This window comes from Gossypium hirsutum, chromosome D06 (genome assembly GCF_007990345.1).
Source record: "Gossypium hirsutum isolate 1008001.06 chromosome D06, Gossypium_hirsutum_v2.1, whole genome shotgun sequence".
Classification (NCBI taxonomy): Eukaryota; Viridiplantae; Streptophyta; class Magnoliopsida; order Malvales; family Malvaceae; genus Gossypium; species Gossypium hirsutum.
Window position 1 is genome coordinate 5,514,251 of NC_053442.1, and position 23,018 is coordinate 5,537,268.

At 29.2% G+C, this 23,018-nt stretch overlaps 2 protein-coding genes across 2 annotated transcripts; one reads left to right on the plus strand and one right to left on the minus strand.

Annotated features, from left to right (window-relative positions):
- Nucleotides 1–4,873: 4,873 nt before the first annotated feature.
- Nucleotides 4,874–6,481, minus strand: LOC107949408 (uncharacterized). The gene is made up of 6 exons (XM_016884092.2): nucleotides 6,310–6,481; nucleotides 5,998–6,073; nucleotides 5,816–5,877; nucleotides 5,532–5,541; nucleotides 5,386–5,450; nucleotides 4,874–5,234 (listed from the first exon to the last, which is right to left on the minus strand). The coding sequence occupies exons 1-6, from the start codon at nucleotides 6,438–6,440 to the stop codon at nucleotides 5,207–5,209; spliced, it is 372 nt and encodes a 123-aa protein (XP_016739581.1). The 5' UTR covers nucleotides 6,441–6,481; the 3' UTR covers nucleotides 4,874–5,206.
- An 11,533-nt stretch (nucleotides 6,482–18,014) lies between these two features.
- On the plus strand, nucleotides 18,015–18,962 carry LOC107949193 (zinc finger CCCH domain-containing protein 15 homolog). The gene is made up of 2 exons (XM_041095138.1): nucleotides 18,015–18,238; nucleotides 18,577–18,962. The coding sequence occupies exons 1-2, from the start codon at nucleotides 18,143–18,145 to the stop codon at nucleotides 18,709–18,711; spliced, it is 231 nt and encodes a 76-aa protein (XP_040951072.1). The 5' UTR covers nucleotides 18,015–18,142; the 3' UTR covers nucleotides 18,712–18,962.
- Nucleotides 18,963–23,018: the final 4,056 nt, after the last annotated feature.

Here is a 23,018-nt window from a genome sequence, read left to right on the forward strand (position 1 = left end):
GATGATTCTATTTTCCAGAATACTTACATGAAGAATACTTGTTAGAATTTCCAGTACCATTACCTTTTTTAGTAGCTTTTGAACCACTATTGCCTCCACTCTTCTTCCCATTCCACTTCTTATCCTTTAGTACTTCACACTATGACATCTTAGCCTTCAAAGCTTCTTTTATGCTTCCTTCTTGCCTCATTAACCTCCTCTACTCTTGTGCTTGTAAAGCACTGATAAACTCCATTACTCTCAACTGAGTCAAGTCCTTGGTGTTCTTCCAAGAGGCAATTTTTGCTTCATACTTCTTAGGCGCAGAGACTAGAATTTTTTGCATCTATCTAGAATCAGAGAGATCAGTCCCAAGAACCCTTACCTTCTTAGCAATATCAACCAACTTGTTAGAGTATTCTTTAATTGACTCAGATTTCTTCATCTGTAGCCTCTCGAATTCTCTAATCAAGTTCAATTCCTTTATGCTCTTGATCCTTTCATCTTATTGATATTTAGCCTTGAGGTAGTCTTATATCTTCTTTCCTGATCCAAAAGTCATAATTCTATTGAATATGGCTAGTGAAACTGAAGCATAAAGGCAAGCCATTGCCTTAGTTTTCCTAGTTGTTCTCTCATTGTACAGTTTGATCTAGTTCATAGTTGGATTGTTGGGAAGTGGAGTCACCTCATTGTCTTCCTCAACAACTTCCCAATAACCACAACCCTCCATGTATGCTTGCATTCTCACAACCCATGCTTGATATTTCTCTCCATCAAACACAGGTGGGGCTAAGACAGACAAGTTACTTGGTCCCAATTTCAGTTACCTCAATTCCTCACAAATGTATCTCACAGTTTTTCTATCATAACTTCACATAGCTTTTCTCAAAGGTCCCTCAACAAAAAGAGCTCTGATATCATTGTTGGTTTAGTAGAGAACTAACTGAATAATATGAAATAAGAATGGAAAGGATGATTGAATTTATTAACCAAAAAGTCATGATATACATGTCTCAACTATCAAAATCAACCAATTTTTTAGTTTCCTACTTCTACTAACAAGCTAACAACACCTAGCTTCTTACTCCTACGAACAAGATAATGACTCCTAACAAGTTAACAAATTTCACTAGGATTTAGTCATGATAAAAAACTCTGTGGCACTAACAAGAACCATCCAAATTATTTGGGTTGTATATTGAATTCTTGATAATACTCTAAAATGACATACTTTTATGTGTTAATTGCATATATATTTTGAGTATGATCCTACTAATTTGGACTTTTTATGGTTTTTTATCTTGTAAGGGAAGGAAGTTTGGGGGTAAAAAGTGTGAATTTAAAGTCAAAATGGGTCAGCGTGTGAAATAAGAAAGAAGTGGTGCCGAAAATACAAAGTGCAAAAGACTTAGGGCAAAAATTCAAAGAAGAGATTTATGCATAGAAGACTTTGTTTAAATTTGAATTTTAGGATTATTGTTAGGATTATTATGATATTATTTAGATTTAATTTTAGATTATATCTTTATTTATCTTTTAGAGTTTAAATAGGAATAAACTAGGTTTCCAATGTACTATAAATAGGGGATGGAGTGACATGAATAGACACTCATCTTTTCTGTAAAAAACTCCTTCCCCCAAGGCTCTAGCCTTTTTGTTCCTTTTATTTTATTTACCAATAAAGGTCCATTCCATTAAACTTGTGTTCTTTTTCCCGAAAAGCATGAGCCACTAAACTCATCTAGCCAAAGGTTATCAAGATTCCCCAAAAAAGGTTCATGGGGCTTAGAACCTGCACTTAGCTTTCTCAACGAGTATTCATGACTTCTCCGCATTACGAGACTGACATTTTCGCCCATGTCCTTCCAAAGGTGATCTTTTCATCTTGTGCGAGGAACGGCTACTTTGTATGTTTTGGGAAGGTTGCGCAGTCAGTTCGCTAAATTACTGCGTTAGTGGCTGTCGAGCCCTAGAGACGAAATGGCGTGGTATTCACCTTTGAGAAATGATGATCTAGTGTAAGACGGTCCCACAAAAGTGACGGTTGGCTAGAGTCAGGTTCTCTCTAAATCGTAAGCCTAAAATATAAGTGGAGCTGGTGGCCGTAGGCGTCCTCTTCACTATAACTGGCTTATTCTGTTGTGAGAAGGATCATCTAAAAGCCTAGGATTGAACTCAAGGAGGATCGAGATAACCGAAGGCTGGAACCCCTCAAATCGAAGAATCCCTTTCCTCAATTCTGTGTGTTTTTTACAATTTCAATTTCAATTTATACAATTTCAACTCGTCCATTTTTTAATTCTGTGATCTTTTTTTTCCCAAGTACACCGTTTTTCTTGGGCACGACTGTGCCCTTGTCCTGCTTTGCATGTAATCTCCAGCTTCATTTGACAACTTTTTTTGGTAGAGTGGTGGTTGCAAATTTTGGGTAGAAAGAAAACAGTTTCAGATGCTGGCAATCAAACCCAGACTTGTTTGATGTTATCTCTCAAAGGCCACTGTATGAACGAAATAAACGTTGATAGTATGTGGGAAAAAATAATAGCAAAATATGTTTGCACCAAACTTGATACCCAACAAAACAATTTACTTAGAAAAAAGCACAATTGGTCGAAGGGAAAGAGTTCAAAGAATTTGCTCTTCAATCTTTCTTTTTAGTTGGAACAATACTAACGTGATAAAGAGCAAGGTAAATTTCCATAAGTATAAATATACGGGTTGAAAAATGGTTGGAGGGGGCACCAAAAGTTACATCGAATTATGTTCTCTTCTTGGCTTATGGAAATGACAAAGTTGGTTTTTGACGAGTTGCAAACTGGGATTCCCCTTCATGATGTAAAAGCTTCACTTTTGCAACAGTGACCCCTTTTTCCATATGCTATCCTTTGCATGAAAAAATAATAGTTATTCTCGTCCTCATAATCTCATAATCTAAAACATCGTGATGTTATTGCTTTACTATGGCGATTTGTGCGACTCTTTTACGCAATTTTGACCCCTAGGTGCAAGGTTGACCATACATAAACAATTAATAGGATAAGTTATAACATTTTTATCCCAACATTGAAACATTTGCTACTGTTATTTCTTCATTCTTTCCTTCTACCCTCTTTCAACTACCATATTAAGTCGGTTTAAGGGTGTAAAAAGCGCTAAATTTTCTCGAAAAAGGCAATTAAGCCCCTACTTTTTTTTTACACTCAATTGAATACTTGAACTTTCAAAATATATCAAATATACCCAAAAACTAAAAAAAAAAACTAAGCCCCTGCTTTTATTAAAAATTAGAAAAAAATTAAAATCAATAAAAGCTATAAATATTATTAAATTTTAATAAAAATTCAAATATTAAAAATTTTTGTACCAAAAGAAGTATTTTATGATTTTTCTATAACCCTTATTGAATTTTATAAAAAATCGTAAAAAAATTATAAAATATATAGAAATATAAAAAAATTATAAAATTTTATAAAGTCATAAGAAAATTATACAAAATGTAAAGAAATATAAATTTCGTAAAATTTTTTTTATAAAAATTATTGTACCAAAAGAAACATTTTATAATTTTTCTATAACTTTTATTTAATTTTAGTTATTTTATCATTTTTTGTCACATGTCACGCTGTGTTGCGATACATAATGACTTTAATTGAAAAAACTAGGGTTTGTAAATTTTTTTATGATTTTTATAAAATTTTACAAATTTTATAAAAAAAATCTAATTTTTAATAATTTTTAATTTTTTATATTTTTATTAAAATTTAATATTTTTTTATAAAATTTAATATTTTTTATTTTTTATAAATAAGAGCAGGGGCTTAATTTCTTTTTTAAAAAATTTTGAGGGTCTTTTTTATACATTTTGAAAGTTCAAGTACTCAATTGAGTGAAAAAAACAGGGGCTTTATTGCTTTTTTTGAAGAAGTTTGAGGGCCTTTTTGATGCATTTGAAAAGTTCAAGTGCTCAATTGAATACAAAAAAAAAAATTTAATTGCTTTGTTGAAAAAATTTGAGGGCTTTATACACCCTTAAGCCTATTAAATTCTATAAAATCCAATTATGCTAAACACTAAAAGTAAAACACATTTATTTATGTGATTGATTTTTAACATTATAAAAAATCTACAATATTTTGATTTGCACACCAACCCTTGTTCGCAAGGAATAAGCTAATCCTCATGGAATGAACCTTCTCTTGCAAACATAACAATTTCGGAAACCAATTATTATATCTATCTTCATCCAACTCCAAGGCACATGTCTCCATCTTTAACTCTTTCGAACCGTCGGTAACCAAAGTATCGGACTGGCGGCTCCCATTTTTGGCCCCCTGAATCAGGGTATCTCTACACGTTCTATGAGTCATCTAGTTCTTGCTTGCTTTAGTCCTTGCTTGACCCCAAACATGTCCTTGATTCCTAGTTTTACTCCTCCAACCTTGCAAAATTCACCCTCAGTCTTCTGTTTCGTCATCATCGACCCATTCATCTTCCTAATAGCAAATCTTAAACTGAAAAAGAAGCCTTCAATAGAAAGAACCTAAAACCTAAACATGATCAAAAGCTACAGCACAAGTTACAACATAACTTGACGAAGGATTATATTATTGAAGGCTTCTTTTTCGGTTTCTACCAAACATTTTTTACTCTATTATATTATATTATTTCAAACTTGTAATTGTTTATTTTAAGGATAATTCTTGAATTTTTGTTGGATAATGCGATATCGTATAGGAGTGTGAGATTTTATAATTATCGGTTTCCTTCGATGGGTTTATATGATTATATTATTGCTTAATAACCATGATACCCTTTAAGATAGATGAATTAGTTTATTTTCTTAGATTCATACCATGTTTTTGAAATATGGCTTAGAAAAACAATAGAAATATTGACTCGATGAACGACTTTTTATTCATAAATATTAGTCTCTTACAAAAGACTTTAACACCCAGAAACAAAGCAAAATAAAGACAAAATGATGAAAGCCGATCAAAGCCGACATACAAAAGACTTTAGAACCAGAAACAAAGCAAAACAAAGACAAAATGATCAGAAACCTCACCAAAGAAACACCCAACCAAACATAAACATTAATTAACCCCAAACAAAAGGAACAACTTGTTAGCCTTATTCCATTGCTAGAACTATTATAGCAGAACATCAATGTGCTCTTCGGGTCCATCTTCCAAATCACCCATCATGCTCCACAAGTTGTTATCTATTATGGGTTTAACCAGTTATGAGTTAACCTGTTTCAATCATTGGCAAACATGCATCACCAGTTAATATCAATCAATTACAGAATCAAATGAAAGCAAATATGTATCAAAGGGTGGCGATTGGATCTCTCTAGTGTAGAGAGTACAGTAATATAGAGAGGGTTAGGGTTAAAGGACTAACTGACGAAGTTTCTTCTTCAGGTTTTCATTCTCTAGACCAATTAGAAAGACTTCAAGTCGAAGCTCCTGAGATAAACAAAAAGGATTTTTAGTTAAAACGTTCTTTTCTTTTTTGGCCAACAAAATATTTGGATACAAATATATTACCTGCAACTTACTGTTGAGAGGTGTAACAAGTGGCAAAAATAATGAGCCAAAAGAAAAAGGAAACAAATATATAGTTAGAACTTGAAACTAAATTAAGATTTACAATCAGGATTAATATTTAATTACTCACTAGTGAACCGGATAATAATATGTTATCAAAAATTTTAAGTTTATTTTTCGATGATGTGTTATCATTTAGTTCACTAGTAGTCGAAATCATCGATGTATCAAATATTAATCTTATAAAGGGTAAATAGTAGATTTGGTTGCGTTGCGAGATAAACCGAATCATCATATTGGTAAGTTCTTGAGTTAAAGCGACTTGAAATTCCAATTGCCTGATCTCCTGTTTCACGTAAATGGCACAATGCAAAATCATAGTTAAAATAATATCTATTTAAATTTTTTATAGGAAAGAGATGATTATTGAATTGATAGGCTTATTATTCAACAAATCATCCACCACCTCTTCTTTTTTGTCTTCAGAATCTTGTTCTTCAAAATATCCATCACTTTCAAGTCCAATATCACTATCATCCTTGCTGTTCTCATCATAAAACCACCATAGCAAAAGAAAAAAAAAAATCAAAGTAGAACTGAAAGTGCTTCTTTAAAAATAAAAACAAAAATATATCTATAACTTCACCAGGCCTACAGCCAAGAGGTTACACAACGTTATATTAATATTTTTAAAAGCATAAATACAATGTTATTATCTCCTTGCTTCTGTTTGTTGAATATATGAAGAAAAAAGGATCTGTATATATATATAATATACCTATTGACGGGGAACCAGGGGTGTGGAGGGAGCACGTTAAGGTTAGCCCTAGGCATGTTGTTTGCTTTTGAGCGTTGCTGCTGCTCTTGAGGAGAATTCTCCTCCTTGCTATTGGCTAGTATCTCACTCATGGATGAAAAACAAGAGAAGAGAGAGAGGCTAAGGCTTGTGTGAGTAGTGGAGTGAAGCATATTGGGAGAAAAACCCTTGCTTTTATAGAAGAAATGAAACATCGGGCCCTGTTAGGTGTTTGCTATGTATGGCAAGTTTCACATGTTACCTGCCTTTTTTTTTAAATTTTGCATGGGTCCACTCAATTTTTTTATTCTTTTTAAGTATTTGGATAAGATAAGATTATATTATAGTATTAACAGACATTTGTTGTGTGTTTTAATAATATCGTCTCCATTGTTTGAATTTGAGTTTTCTTTTTAGAAGTACAATGTGTTTTATTATTGCATTTAACGTTTGTTGGTTATATAAGTAATGATTGTATTAATTTTATACGTGCGAGTAACTTAGGTGAAACACATCACCTTAGATTTTCAAATAAGAAATCGATCTTCATTAAATCTTATGCTGTTCTTAATATTGCACGTGTTTTGCAAAGAAAAATCTTATAATTTATTTAATTTATTGGCTTCAAAGATAAATTATTGTATTCATTCATTCATACGCAATTCTTAATGTTACACATACTTGTGAAGATTGATCCTATAATTGAATTGATTTTTATTGTTAAAATACATACCATAGTCCTCATTTGTTCTTAAGCAATTCTTAATATTACATGTGTTTTGCTAATATCGATATTATAATTTATTTAATTTACGAGATTCAAATATAAATTATTGTCTTCATTTATTCATATGTAGTTCTCAATATTACACGTGTTTGTGAAGATCGATGATTTAATTGATTTGATTTTTAGAGTTCAAATACAAACCATCATCTTCATTTATTCTTATGCGGTTCTTAATATTACAGGTGTTTTACAAATGTCAATCTTATAATTTGTTTAATTTATAGGATTAAAATAGAAATTATTATGGTCATTCATTCATTGTTAGTTTTTAAAAGTACACATGTTTGTGCAAACGAATTGCAAAATTTATATAATTTATAGGGTTAAAACACAAATTAATTATTATTGCGGTTCGTAGAATTACTTGTAATTCATAAAAGGCCTAAGGCATAATTTAGTACTTAAGTTTGACACTTTTTGTTTTAAATTTTGTACTTATGTTATTTTTTGGTCTAATGTGGTACTTATATTTGACCAAAGTTAAATATTTTGGTACCTAAAGGTACCCGTGTTAATTTTAGTGTTTAATTCTGATTTTAAAGTTGATTTGATGAAAATTATTAATTTAGTTAATAATATTAGCAATTAATTTTCATCAAATTAATCCTAAAACCTAAATTAAACAACATATATCAAATTGTATTTGACAAATTAAACTTAAAATTAAACAAATCATAAAAAACTCAAACCTAGTAACAAAGATTTAAGATTAATACTTATCTTGGTTTAGTTTGTAACGTTTAATTGGCTATGTATAGAAATATTATTAGCTGAGTTGTCCAAAAATCACATATATGGTTATGAATCCAAAATCACATATTTAGTTATGAATATGTCCAAAAAAAAAAACACATATATAGTTAAGAAAATCTAGGTCATTAATTTTAGACAACTCAATTAATACTGGTTCAAATTTTTATTGTTTTGTGAAATATTAATTTTAATTTTAATTAATGGGTAAAAATTAGTTGGTATATTACTTTATACTATATATTAATTTGTATTATCATGCGACACGCTAAATGAGTTGTATATATTACTTTTCTAACTTTTTTTTTATAATATTAATTTTTGTTTACAACTTTTAATGATTTTTTGAAATAAATTGAAAAGGAAATGTAATTAAAAAATATATTTAAAAATATTTAACTAATTTAGAATAAGGTATATTAATAGAAGATAAATCGATTTCTTTTTCGTTTTCACAATCATTCTCTCTTGTTTTTTTAATAGTTATTTGGTAACTTTTTTTTTTTAATTTGTAACGTTTAATTGGCTATGTATAGAAATATCATTAGCAAAGTTGTCCAAAATCACATATATGGTTATGAATCCAAAATCACATATTTGATTATGAATATGTCCAAAAACAAAAGAAGACATATATGGTTAAGAAAATCCAAGTCATTAATTTTAGACACCTTAATTAATACTGGTTCAAATTTTTAATTTTTTTGTGAAACATTAATTTTAATTTTAATTAATGGGTAAAAATTAGTTTGCATATTACTATATACTATATATTACTTTTTATTCTCATGCGATGTCGAATCTGTTGTGTATATTATTTTTATAATTTTTTTATGATATTAGTTTTTGTTTATAATTTTTAATGAATTTTTCAAAAAATCATTAATATATTGAAAAGGAAATATAATTAAAAATATAATTAAAAATATTTAACTAATTTAGAATAAGATATATTAATGCTATTTAATTTTTAAAATATTTAATATTAAAATAACAGAAAAATTCAAAATAAAGAAATAATTTATTTAAAATCAACATTATATTTGTATAAAAAATTAAGAAAAAATGTTAACAAAATGCATGTAGTAACTTAAAATATTAAAAGACAATGAGTAAAAGAATAATGGGTAAATTTAACCAATAGTCACTCAACTTTGATGTAGCTGGCAAAACAATCACTCTGGTTTCAATTCAGTCACCAATTTTCAAAAAATAACAAAATAGTCCTTTTAACCATTTTTTGTTACAAATGTAACAAAAAGGTGACATGGCATTTAACGGACGGTTAGCTATAATTTAAATAGCCCCATAGCCCTAGGTGGGCAGTAGAAAAGAAAAAGAAGAACATAAGAAATGAACATACCTTAGCTACGACCGTTTTGTTCCTCCAAGGTGGAGCCACCACTCAGTTCGTTGCTATCCGTTGAATCTCTGTCCTTTTTTTTCTTCTCTTCTTCTCCTCTCTTTTTCTTTTTTTTCCTCTTAACTCTAGTTGACCCTTTTCCATGAACTTAATCGAATCAAAACATACCACTTTCATATGCTTTAAATCATTCCAAATTTCATTCACACAACTAATTAAATGTTTGATTTGCATATGTGAGTGATTATATAATTTGGTTTAGTAATGAAATGAATGAATGGAAGCATGTATTGATTGTAAAAAAAAAATAGTTAATTTTGTCGGGTTGGAATGATAAGTTTGCATGGGCATTTGGTTTAAAAATGGTGAACAATTTTTTATGAAAATATTCGGCTATGATTTTGAATTTAATTTGATAAGTACAAAATATGATATAGGACGTGTATAATACTGAGTGTTCTTGGTTGATTTGAGGGAATGGATTTGATGTATTTAGTATAAAAGTATAATTGTTAACCGAATATAGAGATTTTGGATATTCTAGTATTTGAAATTTGACATGAATTATTACATAAGATTTAGGTAATGTTTTAATTCGGTCTAGGTGTTGAGTTTGGTAATCTATTAAAGGTAGGTTAAATAAATGTTATATGAAAGATTTATTAAATGACCGATTATGAGATAAGTTAGCTTCAAGTACGCCACATGCATATATAACATGTCTATTACCTAGCTAATACGTATTATAACTTAACTAACATCTATTAATTAATTTATTGCCGAATACATAATCAAACATCACCTTATATGAATACATAATAGTATTTTCTGAATGAACTTAAGCCTTAATTAGTTTCAATAATTAACAATACATATCAAATTCATTCCACCTATATGCTATAACCGAATTTATATATATATCAAAACATTTACCACATTATTAACAAAACATAGCAAACATTTTTCACATGTAAATAAGCCATGACCGAATCATTAAAACCAAACACATCTATCATTTGATTAGTAGCATATATAAAAAAAACTAAGCTTAACAAAATAATAAGCCATTTTCGCATGGCTCATATTTACATACCCCAAAATTGAATATATTAACTAGACTATACATGCCATAAGTTCGAATTTAAATTTAATAACATACCGAAAACAGTCGATAGTGTGATAGACTTCTCTGACGATCCCCGAGCTCGTAACCAACTCCCGAAATCTATAAAACGAAAAGCAAATACACACAGTAAGCTATCATAGCTTAGTAAGTCATAAGCAAATAAACATTTAATCATTTACATAATTTAAGCTAGTTAAGTAGTAATAAGCCATTATAATTTCATACACAATTCAACATATCATCTTATATATCAAAGCATATATAACTTGTAATAACTTTCCTTTGGCCGAATACTCAATTGAACCTTAGTATATTTAACCTTTACTTTCAATAATACAACTACATCATTAGGCCAAATATACCTACTCTCACATATATATATACACATAGTTCACATTAACAAATAGCATCATATCATCAATTTAAACATTCAACTTACCTTATTTTCATAATTTAGTATGAATACATACCTAAGCCTTTCTAACTCGATTTTACGCTCAATCTTAACTATATCATTGCCCGTTAAACCATTCAGAATTAAAAAGGATACTTGGATAGTCGAACATATCGTACAATGCCAACGTCTCAGACATGGTCTTACATTTAATCTCATAACGATGCCACTGTCCCAAACAGGGTCTTACACGTAAACACAAGTTGATGCCAACGTCTCAGACATTGTATTACACGATAACACATAACGGAATCCTATGTCATGACATATGTATTCTAGCTATTCCTAAGGTTCGTACGGGACTTTCGAACATCGTAACTCGATCGAATCAATCTCGTAAACATAGCTCCCAAGCTTATAAACATTTGGCCAACACTTATATATATTCATAAAATTCAAATCAGCATATAAAATTCATATATATATTCAAAATTAATAGCATTTATTTGCTTATAAACTTACCTCGGATATCGACGGACGGAATAAACGACTATTCAATTATTTTTGTTTTCCCCCGATCCAAATTTGTTTTCTTTGGTTCTTGATCTAAACATATTCAAATTAAACTTATTTAAACACCATTTTATTCAATTTAGTCTGAAAACACATAAATGGGAAAATCACCATTTTGCCCCTGACATTTTACACTTTTTACAATTTAGTCCCTATTGCATAAAACACAAAATATGCAAAATTTCAAGGTCCCATGCTTGGGCTGAATTTTACCCATGATTATAAAAGTCCATATATTTCATTTATTTCACATTTTAGTCCCTCAATTTATTATTTTTACCATTTAGCCCTAATTACTCAAAATCATCAAAATTTCCAATACAAAACATATTAATCCAAAACATATCTTTCATAATCTATCATCTAACATCACAAAGCTCATAAATTCATCAATTTTTTAACTCAAAATATTCATCAAAATCAAAAATTAAAGCATGAGCTAGCTAATATTCGAAGCAACGATCTCAAAAACATAAAAATTATCAAAAACTGAGCTAGTTACATACCTTAATCAAACTTAGCTATGGCCGAATGTGGCTTTCTTTTTCTTTTTCTTTTCTTTAGCTAGTTTCGGCTATCCCAAAGATGAACATGCATGTATTTTATGTTTAATGTTTTATTATATTATCATAATTAATATAATTACTAAATTAACCTTTTTATTTCCATTTAAAATCCACTAACCGTTGGTTTTATGTCCATCCAATATTTCAATGGTATAATATCAACATAAATACCTCCCACTAAAAGAACAAATCAATTTAGCATTTTAACAAATAGTTAGTAATTTTTACTTTTTACACGATTAAGTCCTTTTATTAAATCGGACACTCAAACGGTAAAAATTAAATCACAAAAATTTCATAGATATCAATTCACACAATATAAACACAGATAATAATATTTAATAAATTTTTTTGGATAATAATATTTAATAATTTTTTGACTCAGATTTGTGGTCTCGAAACCATTGTTCTGATTAGGGTCGAAATCGGACTGTTACAAAACCCAAAATGGATGTGGGTTTCTTCTCTTTTTATTATCTTCTCTTTTGTTTTTTTAGTTTTTTTAGCTCTCTCTTTTGATGCAGGACAATTTAGGATTCTTGTTCTTTTTTTGTTGGTTTGATTTTGGATGCTTTCTATTTGCTGTTTTTGTTTTTTTTTTTGTTGTCAATTTTGATTTGAAGCTTCATAGCATCACCACAAGCAGAAGCTCCGACCAAATTGGTGTTGATAAACGGGCTATGATTGGATCTCCCTTGACATTAGCCCAAGCAACTGTTTCAATGCTAGCCTCAACGTTTTCACCATCGATTTTCAATTTTCACTACCAAAGAAAGAATTTTTCCAGGTTCTGTTAGGGATTGTGTTTTGCTTGCTTTGTCACTAACAAAAGAAAATTTCCCAATTTTTTTCCCATTTTGGGTCTTGATTTTGGGTAAATTTTGGGTAAACTCCACGTCAATCTGCCACGTTAGCTAATTGGGTTAATTGGGTTTCCAACATGGCAAGTTAACTAGCCATATTAGCTAGTTAATTGACCATGTCAGCTGTTCCGTTAAGCCTGTGACTAATTTGTCACTTTTCACGTTAGCGACTGTTTTGTTATTTTTTGAAAGTTAAGTGACTGAATTGAAACCAGAATGATTGTTTTGCCAGCTGCATCAAAGTGGAATGATTGTTGGTGTAATTTACCCAGGAATAATTTATCCAAATTGTAAATAAGTACTTCAAATAGAGAGTGTCAAGTGTAAAAAAAATTGTAATGTGAACATGATTATTTATTCCCTTTTTCTTTATCCTCTTGGCTATAGTGTGTATATATATGAGATATAATTTAGGGTAAAAACTTAATTTTTTTTTCTTTAAGAAATAAAAAGGTGTGTTTTTAGCAATACAATATTGGAACAACAATAATAATCTAAAAATTAATAAATCCTAAAATAAAATATATGGGTCTTTACTTGCCCCTTAAGATAAGTCTAGTCCTAATTAATTCTTTAAAGAAATATTGTTGCAAATAAAATAATTATTAATAGAATCCAAAAATCTAGGCACTATAATTCTCATGCAAAATCTTTATTGTAGCCTACAATTCAACTTGTTTTCTGCACACTGGACAATATTGTACTTACAAAAAGAAATTATCAAGAAAGTGCCAAAACTAGCATAACTCATGTCCAACATTAATTAAAATAAATAGTAAAAAATATCAATTAAGCACGTTATCAATTACTTGTCATCTAGTGGATGCATCAAATCTTAAGCCTTAAATGAGTTAGGAGCATTTGAAGGGACTACAGGTCTAGACAAGTTCAGTAGACTCATAAACTTTTGTGCAATGTCAAGGTCGAAATTTATCATATCTAGCATAAGTGGTTGTGTCAGAGAAGGAGTTGCATTTAAAGAACCGACAAGTTCTCCATTGGTTGGGCAAGTTTGGCCGCTTTGAGAGATTGGACAACTTGGGAAGTTTGATAACTTTGGGAGATTGAGAAAGCTTAAGCAGCTTCCACATGTTTTCGCAGATTCTTTTCGTTTGTCGAGTTTGGTAGCATGTTAAATCAAAACAAGCTCACATATTTCTCTTTCTACAAATTGGTTCTACCCATCTAGTTGGAAATTGAGGATGCTATCTTGGCTGATTGAATGTAGGTCTTAAACCATTAGTACTAAGGCATGAACGGCGACAAATTATCGTCCACAAGTAATGTACCTTGGTTGATATATGCTAAAGGCATGTAGCCCAATGCATGATAATTTGGTTATAAGTAATCACCTAATTGTGCTTGATCTTGGAACACAAATCAAAATTTTAAATAGTATCAGGATTAATTTAATTCGATGGAATGTCTCTGACCATACTGGACTTTCATAAAACTTTGTCTTTATGATGCTTCTTGACAATGGAGAAGCATATAAGATGTAGGCACATTCTAAAGACATGGTCGTGCACATTTGTTCCGTCGATTGTATAGATGTAATCACATTATCTAGAAGCAACATGCACACTAAATGCAAAAAAAAAAAATTAATACATTTAAATTCGTTCCTATAATTTTTGTATTAATTAAATACAAATAATCAAGCAATTTATCTTTTCATATGCGTGCAGATTGATGCATCGTTCTACTATGTTGTATGGTTTGAATTATCGGTCTACATGTGAATATATTAAATGTAACATACAATTATAAAATATTTACAATGTGATGCCTCTTATAATATATGCTTATATTTTTACTTCTAATAAGAGAAAAAAAGTGTGTGAAAGAATTGAGAACGATATTTAGAAGAAAATTAAGCAGTGCTAGAAATGGTGCTAAAAGTAGTGCCAACTGTTTCAGGAATTGTTAAAGAATAAAGATGAACACAACGATATGTTTATGCAGTTTGATTTCCTTATGTCTATAGGGTCTTGTCTAAAGAGATAGTCCATTATCTTAACGCATTGTACACTAAGTAATTACAAGTTCTAACACTCACCAAATTAACAACATCACTTTTGCATTTAAAATCTAAGTCTCTCTCCTTTAAGTTTTCTCCCTGAAAACTTATGCTAAAAACCTAGTAACTCACTTATTTTCACACTTAATGCACTCTTAATTACAAGTTCTTTACTGAACAAATAAGTGCTAAATCTCTCAGTATAGAACCTATACAAATCTAAAGTATTTAAATTACTTTTGATTTGTTACTGTTGAAATATGCCCAAAGACCAATCATAAGATGATTTAATCACATACTTGTTCACTTAGTTTATTTATAAAAGGCATTGTCATTATTATTTCAGTTTCTATTTGTTTTTATTAAATAAATTGTTTAATAATTAAGTCATAAGTATTATTGTGGGCTTGGATAAAAATAATGCATTGAGACTGATATGTAGTTGATTAATTACAAAGTATTGTCATTGACATAGGGATGTCAAAGTCAATGCATAAATATATTTTAGAGAACAACATATTGGACTGACCCACCATGAAAATGTTTCTTGGATTATTATGTAATAGTCACAACATTTCTTATGGTTATAGCTATATGTATGATCCTTAAACTTGAGATTGTCAATATTCTAATATCGTGAGTCCTATGCTTTGACACAGTCAAACATCTTCCGTAAAAGGTTGTACTATAAAGACTAATGTTGTGTGTGTCACAATATATATAGTAGGATGTGAGTGATTAAGATAGGATTTGTCTCTCCTACATAATGGGAGAAATATCTCTAACCTCTTGATCTAGTGAGGCTAGAAATGCATGATCATGCTCAAATTAGTTGATATGAGATATTACACTATTTGTTTATCTTAATCTACTTAAGGATCAAGAAACAAGATATTGGACTATACAAGTGTGACTATTCCATGACTTGTGTTTAATCTAGATATAAATGGCAAAGAGATATAATACATAATAATGTTATCTTAGAAGACCCTGTCGAACCACGACTTCCTATAACTTGGGTAGTAGTGATGCATTGCTAAATGTCATTATATGTTTGTAACATTAGAATTATTTTAATGCTTCTGCCAATGTTCTAAGATTCCATAGGATCACACCCTTTTGTTGGGACTAGAGGTGTTCATGGGCCGGGTCGGGCCCAACCAAAATCTTAGGCCCCTTTGCTAGGCCGTCCCTGCCTGAAAAATGGGCCTAAACTTTTGCCCAAGCCCAGACCGGATAAAAATGCTAAAACCCGGGCCTAGTCCGGCCCACCCTTATTAAATTTTTATATTATTTTTAAATATATAAAATACATCAAAAATAATAAAAATATTTAAATAAACATTTCCCTCCAAATTAAAAATAAATTTTAAAAAATATGTATACTTAAATAACTTTAAGTTAGATGCAACCTAAAAAGAAAGTAATAACATAATTAACAATAAAACAAGTGTTATAAAATATCCAAACAATAACGACAAAATAGTAACAAATAGTAAAATGGTAGCAAAATAGGGAGAAAATAGCAAATAAAATAGCAAAAAAGTAGCAAACTTTTTTATCTTTTTTGTGAATTCGGGCCAGGCATGTCTCACATAAGGCCTAGCCTATTTTTTAAACGGGCATTATTTTTTTGCCAAAACCTATTTTTTAGGCCTATATTTTTACTCAAACCCTCCCACTTTTCAGACGGGCCTCCGGGCCGAGCCGGGTGGCTCAACCCATGAATAGGGTCTAGTGGTACGGTCAAAATGTAAATTAAAGTTAGGATTATGTTTAACATGTCACAAAAGGTAAATTGATTATAGAAAAGTTATAATAAATAATTTTATTTGACAATACTAAAATTAAACCTGATATGTGTACAGATGCAGAGGGTTGGATTAAAATAATGTGAAATATATTTCACACAATGCGATAAATTTATTTTATTGAATTTTATTAAAAAGTATATTTAATAAAATTTGATAAATAAATATTAATTTTTATTTTGAAATGGAAAGGAGTATATCACATTTTCGGCAATAAATTGTAATATTTCTCTAAGGTTTAAATTTCCATTCGAAACAGTTTTGAATAAATGGAAGGATTAATCCCAACTTTAGGGTTACCAAAATTAAAACTAGCAACAAAATTGGTTCTCTCTAAAAAAGTTTTATAAAATTTTACTGATAAAAATCTTTCAAGTGAATCATGTAGAGGCTAAGATTTTACGCTGCGGCTGGGATTTCGTCCAATTATTTGGGTAGTAGTAGCTTTAAAAGCCACACATATCGCTTTTGTATAGGCATGCCAAAATACTTGACTTTTAACTATAAGTTCTAACAATTGGGGATATGCAATGAACTTTGTTTCTAGACTTTCCTAGAGTTAGAAGATGTAAGTTCTCATCTGCAATCCCATTTTGTAAAGAGTTTGTGGAATTGATTTTCTAACCATATTACTCATTTGGTTCCTATCGTATCCTTATTTTTTAGGAATGCACCGAGTAATTTTGGAAAACGAATTAACCAGGCATATTAGTAGAGCTACATCTTCTCTGTGGAAAAATAATTATTTTGAAAAAGTAAAATAAAACCTAATACCAATTGCGTATATTTTTTTAAATATTTATTCAAACAAATTAATTAAAAATCAATACATCCTCCTACAATGATAATAATATCAATACCAATTGAGCTAAGATTCATTCAACACAATTTGAAATTTTTATTTTATGGTTGAATTAAAGGTAGTTAAATGAAATAATTTTTTTTTCAAAATAACCTCTTTAAATTAAATTTTGAATATAGAATTTGATTTGCACCCCTTTTTAAACTTTTTAAAATTTTAAAATTCTCAATTACTTGCATTTTTAAAATTTTAAAAACTTTAGATAGAAATAAAAAAAATGGCCTTGCCTCGTCTCGTTTCGTTTTCATTTCTACTAATGACTAATTTATCATTGAAGTTGGAAATTACTTTTGAAAAAAATTGAAATGGTTTCGAAAAAATAAACTATTTATTTTAAGCACGATGTTGTGAAGTTAAAAACATACATTTAAATGATATTCAAATTCATTAACAGTATAATATATATGTGCGTAATATGTAAAGTTAAATGATAATAAAATAAGAGAATGATGCATTTAAATCGATGTAAAATTAAAGTAAGTTTACAAATGTTCATATCTATTTCTACGATTAATATTTTAATAATTTAATTATTGAATTTATAGATATAATTATACTTGTAATCCATACTAAAAATTATTAAGTACAAAGGAAAGCACGTTGTTATGTTTATGCTGAACGGTGGCGTTTAACACCAGACCAGGGTAAATTAAACGAATTTTTTGGGTTCCGTTTGGGGAAAGAGAAAGGAAAAAGGAAAATGGGAGCGGAAGAAGACCAGAGAAAGCAAGAGAACGAACAACCAACCAATAATCCAATTACTGAATCCCAATTCCTCGCTTGGAAGCGCCAAAAGGTATCTCCTTCTTTTCCCTCTCTGTCTCTATTTTTCCTGTATTTAATCTTTAATTTTTCTTTCTAATGATTTAATGCCAATTAGGGTTTTACGTATTTTCCACTTTCTTATTATGTGTTGAATTTAATTTCCAGTTTATGCCCCAAAACTAATGGAACTAAGCATTGGATAATTTCGATTTTATATTATATTAAAATTTTTGGGGCAGCAGAGTCCTAAAAAGAAACTAAATTGTCCAGTTTTCTTAATTTTTGTTCAATTACTTCACTTTTCATATCGGTTGTTCGAACTCAGTTTAGGTTTTTTTTTTTCATGTTACAATTCATGTCATTTTGCAGGATGCAGATACATCAGCTAAGAAAGCTGAGGCAGCTAGAAAGCGTGCTGAAGATATAGCAGCCGGAACCGTGCAAATGAATGGACGGGAGCTTTTCTTACATGAACCTTGGGTGTTTGATAACTCCCAATATTAAGTTAGTTTCAAGGAATGACCATGAAACATTGATTTCAGTAGGTGATACTGCATAGATGCTCTGCCTCTCGAGTTCCCGGTCTTAAATGCCTGTTTCTTCAAGAGAAAGTAAAATAAGTCCTATTGGAAAAACAGGTACTTTCTAGGCTTCCGGTTACAGTGTCGACAATGTATTAAATCATTTTACTCTTTCCCCTTTGTTGATGCTTAGACTACCTGGATCAATTTATTATTGCCATATTGTTCGATGAACTCTTTTTTGTTACTGTTTTATGGATTTAGCATTTGATTGCCATGTTCATGTATATTGTGGTTTTTTCATATTGTATTTAGGGTTTTCATGACTAGCTTTTATACTAAATAAAAGAATAATAAAAGAATAATCTTGATGCATACTAAGGAATTTCTTATGAAACTTTCCTCTGGATTCAATTCTAATTCTGCGTGCAATCGATATAGTTTTCTTAGTCCATACTTGAAAACAGATCTCATTTCAAATTCTTGTTCAGCTAAAGTATGAAGTTGTCCATGCAAACACAGAAATAGGCAGTAGATAAATGCGGTTAGATTAGCAGGGTTGGGTTGATTGGTGCTAGCATAGGTTATAGCAGGCAGTTATAGGATTCAGGGCAAGAAAGAATAGGTGATGAGGTCTAATTTGTGAAGCAGGATAATTAAAGCTTACAGCATTTGGTGATACAATTATTGCATGAAAACTTTGATTGTAAATACTTGTATGTTTTTTAGAAGGTGATACTCTGTCATGACTTAACTGCATTGGTATCGTAATGTGAATAAAGGGTACTCTGCCTTAATAATATAAGTTCGGTATACTCAATGCCCCCGAATTGGATATGGGCGAGTTCATAAATTAGAAGCTACCTGGTTGGTTCATAACAGTCTCTTCTTTTCGGATCTTGTTTAGCATAGCTTCAATGCACTTATGGTCTGTTTAGCTAGGGGAATTTGGTTTGCTCCATAGAGAGGGTAGATTAGAGTTCATAATGTCTGTATGATGGATAGAATGGCTAGAAAGTGCTGCCCTAGAACCCTATTGATATTGAGGAATGTTACATGGTTCATTTCTCTTAACCTGCGTATCTAATTGTTTTGGTTAGTATTTGATATACCATCAATAGAATTCAAATACAAATTAATTATTATTGTGGTTTGCAGAATCATGTGTAAAATTCATAAAAAGTTTAATATATAATTTGGTAACTAAGTTTGACAGTTTTTTTAATTGTGATACCTGTGTTATTTTTTGATCCAATGTGGTACTTATATTTGACCAAAGTTATACATTTTGGTATCTGAAGGTAACAGTGTTAACTTTTAGTGTTTAATTCAGGTTTTAGAGTTGACTTGATGAAAACTAATAATTTAGTTAATAAGATTATCAATTGACTTTCATCAAATAAATCGTGAAACCTAAATTAAACAACATCCATCAGACTGTATTTGACAAATTAAATGTAAAATTAAACAAACACAAAATAAAACCTAATAATATTAGCAATTAATGTTCATCAAATTAACCCTAAAATTTGAATAAACACTAAAAAGTAATACTTTTTAGTACCAAAAAATATGTAACTTTTGTCCAATATAGGTATCAAATTGGACAAAAAAATAACATGCGTACCACATTAAAAAAAAGTGTCAAACTTAGATACTAAATGATATATTAAACTTTCATAAAATAATAATTTTTAATTGAATAAGAATAACAAGTTAATGCAAAAAATAAATTAGAAAATATTAATGAAATATTCCTTAATAAATGTCATTTTCAATCTGAACCTATAAATCAAAATCCAAAATATATTCATAAAATTGGCTAAAGCTTTATTTTTTTGGAAAAAAAAATTCTTTTTATAATTTTATTACACTAATTAAAATTACGTAATATTAAAAAAACTTTTTTTAATTGTTGTGTATGGAAGTTAAAATTGATTTTCTTTGTTTCCAATAATTTGTAACGTTATTTGGTAACGTTTATTTTTAATAGTTATTCGGTAACATTTTCTTTTTAATTTGTAACGTTTAATTGGCTATGTATGGAAATATTATTAGCTGAGTTGTCCAAAATTTATGAATATGTCCAAAAAAAAAAAGAAAAGAAGAAGACATATATGGTTAAAAAAATCGAGGTCATTAATTTTAGACACCTCAGTTAATATTGGTTCAAATTTAAATTGTTTTGTGAAATATTAATTTTAATTTTAATTAATGGGTCAAAATTAGTTGGTGTATTACCATATACTATATATTATTTTGCATTCTTGTGCAATGTTGAATCAATTGTGTATATTGCTTTTGTAATTTTTTTATAATATTAGTTTCTGTTTACAACTTTTAATTTTTTTGAAATAAATTGAAAACGAAATGTAATTAAAAAATATATTTAAAAATGTTTAACTAATTTAGAATAAGGTATATTAATGCTATTTTAATTTTAAAAATATTTAATAATAAAATAACACAAAAATAATATAGGTACCACATTAAAAAAGAGTCAAATTTAGATACTAAATGATATATTAAATCTTTATAAAATAATAATTTTTAATTGAATAAAAATAAAAAATTAATGCAAAAAAAATTAGAAAATATTAATTAAATATTCCTTAATGAATGTCATTTTCAATCTGACCTTATGAATCCAAATCGAAAATACATTCATAAATTTGGCTAATGCTTTATTTTTTTGAAATAAAATTTCTTTTTATAATTTTATTACACTAATTAAAACTACATAATACTAAAAAAAATTTAGTTAGTGTATCGAAGTAAAAATCATTTTTTTTTTCGTTTTTCCAATCGTTCTCTCATGTTTTTTTTTGGAAGTTATTTACTAACTTTTTTTTTTTTAAATTTCTAACGTTTAATTAACTGTGTTGTCCAAAAGCATATATATATAGCTATGAATATGTCCGAAAAGAAAAAAACAAACATATATAGTTAAGAAAATCTAGGTCATTAATTTTAGACACCTTAATTAAAATTTTTATTGTTTTGTCAAATATTAATTTTAATTTTAACACACGAGATTCAAATATAAATTATTATCGTCATGTATTCATATGTAGTAATCAATATTATTCGTGTTTGTGAAGATCGATCATATAATTGATTTGATTTTTAGAGTTTAAATACAAACCATCGTCTTCATTTATTCTTATGCAGTTCTCAATATTACACGTCCTTTGTCAACATCAATGAAATAGTTTATTTAATTTATAGGATTAGAACAGAAATTATTGTCGTCATTCATTCATATGTAGTTCTTTAAATTACACGTGTTCGTGCAAATAAATTTCAAAATTTATATAATTTATAGGGTTCATAAACAAATTAATTATTATTGTGGTTTGCATAATTATATGTAAAATTCATAAAAAAATTTAATATATAATTTGGTACCTAAGTTTGACACTTTTTTTTTTAAATTTGGAACCTGTGTTATTCTTTGATTCAATGTGGTAACTATAGTTGACCAAAGTTATACATTTTGGTACCTGAAGGTAACAGTGTTAACTTTTAGTGTTTAATTTGGGTTTTAGAGTTGATTTAATAAAAATTAATAATTTAGTTAATAATAGTATCAATTGACTTTCATCAAATAAATCGTGAAACCTAAATTCAACAACATCCATTAGGCTATATTTGACAAATTAAACGCAAAAATAAATAAATCAAACCTTATAAGATTAGCAATTTACTTTCATCAAATTAACCCTAAAATTCGAATAAAAACTAAAAAATTAACATCGTTACTTTTCAATACCAAAAAATATATAACTTTTGTCAAATATAGGTACCAAATTGGCAAAAAAAAAATATTAGTACCACATTAAAAAGAAGTGCCAAACTTAGATACTAAATGGTGTATTAAACCTCAATGTATAGCTACAAATGAAAGGTTATAAAAAACAAATATTCAGTGTTCCATTTATGTGTCCAAAACTTACCTCAACAACAGTTGAGAAGTTCCACACTAACCCTTATTCGCAAGGCATAAGCTAATCCTCATGGAATGAACCTTCCATCTTGCAAACATAGCAATTATGGAACCAAATGTATCCATCTTTATCCAACTCCAAAACACATGTCTTTATGTCTAACTCTTTCGAACCACCGGTAACCAAAGTATCGCACTAGTGGCTTCCATTTTGGCACCCAGAATCCGGACATCTCTATACGTTCTATGAGTCATCTAGTTCATGCCTGCTTTAGTCCTTGCTTGACCCCAAACATATCCTTGATTCCTAGTTTTCTTCCTCCAAACCTTGCAAAACTCACACT

Excerpts from the sequence above, each read along its gene's own strand:
- LOC107949408 (XM_016884092.2), bottom strand. The coding sequence starts at position 6,440 with ATGAGTGAGATACTAGCCAATAGCAAGGAGGAGAATTCTCCTCAAGAG. Across the intron at positions 5,878-5,997 it reads CTGAAGACAAAAAAGAAGAG|GAGATCAGGCAATTGGAATT; the intron begins GTGGTGGATGAT and ends TACGTGAAACAG. Across the intron at positions 5,235-5,385 it reads CTGAAGAAGAAACTTCGTCA|GTTAACTCATAACTGGTTAA; the intron begins GTTAGTCCTTTA and ends TGATTGAAACAG.
- LOC107949193 (XM_041095138.1), top strand. The coding sequence starts at position 18,143 with ATGGGAGCGGAAGAAGACCAGAGAAAGCAAGAGAACGAACAACCAACC. Across the intron at positions 18,239-18,576 it reads TCGCTTGGAAGCGCCAAAAG|GATGCAGATACATCAGCTAA; the intron begins GTATCTCCTTCT and ends GTCATTTTGCAG.